This window comes from Corylus avellana, chromosome 9 (genome assembly GCF_965113065.1).
Source record: "Corylus avellana chromosome 9, dhCorAvel1.hap1.2, whole genome shotgun sequence".
NCBI classification, from domain to species: domain Eukaryota; kingdom Viridiplantae; phylum Streptophyta; class Magnoliopsida; order Fagales; family Betulaceae; genus Corylus; species Corylus avellana.
This window is the reverse complement of record NC_142498.1, coordinates 19,186,743-19,192,364: the sequence shown is the minus strand read 5'-3', so window position 1 is coordinate 19,192,364 and position 5,622 is coordinate 19,186,743. Positions and strand designations below refer to the sequence as shown.

The 5,622-nt window shown below is 37.3% G+C and overlaps 1 protein-coding gene across 1 annotated transcript; it reads right to left on the bottom strand.

Moving 5' to 3' along the window:
- Window positions 1-893: 893 nt before the first annotated feature.
- Window positions 894-1,676, bottom strand: LOC132191029 (receptor-like protein EIX2). The gene has a single exon (XM_088510689.1). It carries the CDS (start codon window positions 1,659-1,661, stop codon window positions 894-896), a length of 768 nt encoding a protein of 255 aa, XP_088366815.1. The 5' UTR covers window positions 1,662-1,676.
- Between the last annotated feature and the right edge of the window lie 3,946 nt (window positions 1,677-5,622).

Genomic DNA, 5,622 nt, shown 5'->3' with positions numbered 1-5,622 from the left:
GGTGGCGTTTAAAGCCCTGATTTTTGACTGAATTATTCTACAAGTTAGGGTTACGCACGCCTCCAAATTCTTTCAACGTGTAGGTTTTATTGATTTCAGTCCTTACTGTATAACGCTTTCTTTGTGGGTGTGTGGATTTTCTTTATTAAATGATGGGTTTTCTAATTGAACTTCATCGGTTATTTGTTTATTGCTAATAGACTCTGGGGGGCTTCAATGGCTTTTTTTTTTTCTTTTCCGTTTTGAATATTAAATGATATGTTTTGTGGTTTAAAGAATCAATTAGTCATTAGATGGATTTCATGATATTTTGTGGCTCGAAAAGAATGTTGATCAATCAATTGAAGAAGGAGATGAACACCATTTGTTATAGTAAAAAATTTGTATCTAATACATTAAATGGATCCGACATATCAATAACTTAATATAAATGGAAGATGGGTTATATGGTGAAATTGGCAGATGCAATGCACTTAATTGGATTGAGCCTGGGTATGAAACCTAACAAGTGATAACTTCCAGTGTACAGTAACTTGGAATTAGAAATGGGCAATTCTGTCCTGTTTTTCGGCACCAAAACAAATTAATAAGTTAAGGTTTATAAAGTGAGAATAAAAATGATATGTAATGGAACCCTAAACTCTTCAAAACTCAGAAAGCTTTTTAAAACATTACTAAGAATTATCTTATTTTTAGCTTGCACACACTTTGTTCCTTTTCTTTGAACAATATGCTGTCCTTTTTTCTTATTTCTAAACAAATTGAAAAAGGGTTACATGGAATCAAAATAGCGAAAAAAGATAGCTCCCCAACAATAAACATAAAACGAAAATTAAAGTGCAAAAGTACAACAAAAAAAAGAGGCAGTTCATAGTCTTGCCATTTTGATCCTTTCAAACATCACCAAAGAGTTTATACTTTATGCCATGGAAAAACTTAAAGAAAGCAGATCTCCAAGCCTTGTTGAATGCTAGTGGACCAAATACACCCCAAAAGCCCACTACAAATCCAAATGGCATGCCCATATAAAACCACTTCATGTCAATCCAGCCACTGCCCTGGATGCCTTCATCATCCACATTTGGTGTCAACTCTAAGGGCGCGTCATCTCCAACACAACTTGGCGTAAGTAGTGGTCCACAAAGACTTGGCGTAAGTAGTGGTCCACAAAGATCATGGTTGCCGATGAAATTTAGTGCACTAAAGCTTTGGACTTGAGTGCTTGTGGGAATTCTACCTAAGAAATTGTTGTATGATAAATCTAAATAACTCAGAAATGTTAAATTCACCATGCTTTGAGGTATTACACTTGTGAGGTTATTCATTGAGAGATCGAAAGACTCAAGCAATTTCATGGCATTAATCTTCTCAGGAATCTTTCCATGGAGTCGATTATTGGACAAATTCAAGTATCGTAGGCCATAAAGATTGGTGAGTTCCTCGGGGATTTCTCCAATTAAGTCGTTGCTCGAGAGGTCAATGCTTGTGACGCGACTAATTGCATGGCTATCATATTCATACTCTGCCCCCTTTGTTACCAAAGATATTGAGTTTTCATATTCGAAAATAGAGATAGTAATTGAATCAAGTCTCACCATGGCGCTCAAATTACCAAAGCATTGAAGAATTGATCCTGTGAATTTGTTATGTGCAAGGTCCATGACTAGAAGAAAATTAAGGTAACATAACTCTTGAGGAATCTTGCCATGAAACCTGTTTGAGCGAAGCACGAGGTCCGTAAGATAGGCCGAACTATGTCCCAACCAAATGGATAAGTTGCCAGATAAATGATTTTCACTCAGATCAACAAGCTCTAGGGATTGGCAATTTTGCAACGACAATGGTAAATCTCCAGATAGATTGTTTTTGTACAAGGCTAGAAAGCGCAGCCTAAATAGAGAACCAAATGAACTCGGAATATTTCCTGTAAGCTTGTTGTTCCCCAAGTTTAACACCTCCAACCAAGAATTGTTCACCCAACAATCATGAAGTTCTCCGGATAAAAGATTTTTTGACAAATATTTATGTTCACAAATGAGAGGAGAAAGAGATCCATGGAATGAGTTATTGGAAAGATGTAAATCCTGAATGTGGGAAGAGATAAGGGGGAGAGGGCCGGAGAAATTATTTGAAGCAAGAATGATCGTATTTCCGAAAGATAAACTTGGAATACTGCCACGAATTTGGTTTTGAGAAAGATCTAGATACTCAATTTGAAAACAACGGCTCCAAAACCAAGAAGGGATTACATCTGAAATTCCTGTTTCTGATAAATCTAGTTCTTGAAGGTTTTTTTGTGATTGAAGCCATGTAGGAAATTGTGGCCCTAATGACCACAACCCCATCAATAAAACTTGAAGTTGAAAAGGTGGAACCCAATTAAAGCTTACATTCCAAGTCAAGAAGTTTGAAGAGGAATCAAGCATTTTCAATTTTGTTAGATTGAAAAAATGCACATCAGAAATAAAACCCTCTAATAAATTGTTATTGATGAATAACTCTTCAAGATTTGAAAGATTTCCAAGACTTACAAGAATTGTACCATTTAATTTGTTGACAGAGACATCAAGACTCCGCAATGAAGACAATTTTCCTATGGACACGGGAATCGGACCAGAAAACATGTTACCAGAGAGGAAAAGAGCAGATAATTTTTTATGCTTCCCTAGTTGATCAGGCAAAGTACCAGAAAGTTTATTCACATTCAAATCTAAATGCTTTAAATTTCTCACTTTGCATGCAGAAGAGTTTCCTAAAAGTCCATACACATCTCCCCATAGTTCATTCTCAGATAAATCTAAAAACTGCAGATTACACAAATTTTCCAAGGATCTTGGTAATTTTCCTTTAAAGCCATTGTTTGACAGGGCAAGTGATGTAGATTGGAATTCAAGGCTTATCTTATCTTATCTTTTAGTCTTTTATTAGGTTTCTTTGTTAGTTGTTTATTCTATCTTATCTTTCAGTCTTTATTTGAATTAGGTTTCTTTGTTAATCTTTTATTTGGTTTAGTTGTCTTTCGTAGACTTCTAAATTAACTTTATTTCATTATTATCTTAGGACTAGGAGTCTTGGGCTATAAATATATGTTTATAGCCTTTAACAATTCAGTTTATGATTATTATTGAGTTTGTTTAATAAGAATTACTCAGAGTTGAGTTTCTTTGTGTTTTTCCTTAAACCATAGATAGAATCTATAGTTTTTAAGAAGATTTCTTTGATTCTTGTGATAGTCTCACAATCTTAGAAATATTTATCCCTTCTACTTGCTGTTTTTCTTGTTCACCACAATCCTACGTTGCATCAGTTGGTATCAGAGCTCAATTACTTTCCATGAATGGGGAAGAGCAACTGCTTTGCAGACATGAACGAGGTGTACATGCGCACGGAGACAGCACGTAAGGAGCAACCAGCGATTCGTTTGAGGCACATGAGTGGTGGGCCGAACAATTGTCGTCGCCAACCAAGATCGCGATTCGCGGAGGCGGAAGGCAAATCTATCGCTGAACCTTGGCAACACACGGAGGATCGATTCAGGGCTATGAGGGATCAAATTGAAGACCTCACTACCCAATTATCCAACTTGTGTGGTCAACATGGGAACAGATCTAGAAGCCCGTTTGCGGAGCGCCGAACGTACGGACGTCAGCACCTTGCGCAAGCTCATGCCAATCGGCAGGTAAGTAGATTCGAACTCAAAATTTCGAAATTCGACGAGGATCTAGAACCCGACGAATTTCTGGATTGGGTGTTGGCTGTTGAAAAGGTTTTTGAATTCAACGAGGTGCCCGATGAACAACAAGTCTCTTTGGTAGTACATACATTCCAAGGAAGAGTTGGTGCGTGGTGGCAACAACTGAAGAGAACTAGGAAGCGGGAAGGCAAATTGAAGATCAATAGTTGGGAGAAACTATTGAAATATATGCGTGTCGCTTTCTTGCCCCATAGTTATACCATTGGTCAAAAGTCACAAAATTGGAGACAAGGGTCTATGGCTGTGACAAAGAAAATAAAAAATTCCTACAAAAAAGATGTATTTAGGGAAACATGGAGTGAGGTGAAGAGTCAACGACATGCCAATTGGATCCCTACTTGCCAACCACAAATCCATATTCTGTGGAGGAGGAAAGGGAATCTGTGGATGAAGAGTTTCAGGAATCCGAGTTCATTGATGAAGAATTCAAACATGAAGATGTTGAAGATCCTTCGCAAGGATTTGGAGATTGGGACTCACCACCAACCTATGATGAGGAGTCCGAAGAAGATGACTCATGGGAAGAAGAAAGACCCACGGAGGAGCACGAAAAAGATGGGGTTTTTCCCATGTTTGGCGGTCTTTATCCAAAAGAAGATGGCCAATTGGAAGAGGAAGGGCCCACGTATGTCATCACCAATTATGTAGAGGATGGCATCGCCGATTATGAAGAGGTTGAAGAAGACCTTCCAGGTCCATTGCCTAATTATAATGATGAAGAGGGTTATATTGATTTTCTTGGTGTTGAAAATATTTTAAATTCTCTTAACAACAATTGTGATGAGTTCTATGCGGATGAGGAGAATTATATGTTCACAAGGGAAACAACGGTTGACCCGTCCTTGAGTATCTTCATGGCACATGAAAGGGAGAAAGAACGAGAGAAGTATGGCAAATCTGAAGAATTGCCAAGTGGTGTGTGGGGCCTTCGCAACAACCATCAAGATATTTCGAAGATAAAGAGCGTCATGCTTATTGTGGGGTGTTGCCTTGTCTTGATCTTTAGGAACGGAGAATGGAACGAGTTGACAGGGCACCCAAAGGACCGTGGAAAAGATAGTCCAAATTCGAGGGCGAATTCTCTCCAACCTCGGGAGGATGATGTAGATTGGAATTCAAGGCTTATCTTATCTTATCTTTTAGTCTTTTATTAGGTTTCTTTGTTAGTTGTTTATTCTATCTTATCTTTCAGTCTTTATTTGAATTAGGTTTCTTTGTTAATCTTTTATTTGGTTTAGTTGTCTTTCGTAGACTTCTAAATTAACTTTATTTCATTGTTATCTTAGGACTAGGAGTCTTGGGCTATAAATATATGTTTATAGCCTTTAACAATTCAGTTTATGATTATTATTGAGTTTGTTTAATAAGAATTACTCAGAGTTGAGTTTCTTTGTGTTTTTCCTTAAACCATAGATAGAATCTATAGTTTTTAAGAAGATTTCTTTGATTCTTGTGATAGTCTCACAATCTTAGAAATATTTATCCCTTCTACTTGCTGTTTTTCTTGTTCACCACAATCCTACGCTGCATCAGCAAGATACCTCAATCGGGAAAGAGATCCAATGGCATCAGGAAGTACACCTTGAATGTTGTTATATGCAAGATCAAGTCTTTCAAGAGTACTTACATTGCATAGCAAGTTAAGCAATATTGTGGAAGAGAAGTTGCTATAAGCGAGATATAGGTTTCTCAGACAAGACATGTTTTGGAAAGCAACTCGAAGTGGACTCTGAAAGTAACTATCACTTAGATCAAGGGTAACAAGAGATGTAAGACTTTGAAGCCACTCAAATGTTGAATCATGAAACCGGTTACTTGAAAGATCAAGCAAAGTTAGAGATGAAAAATTAATATAAGGTATAGGATCA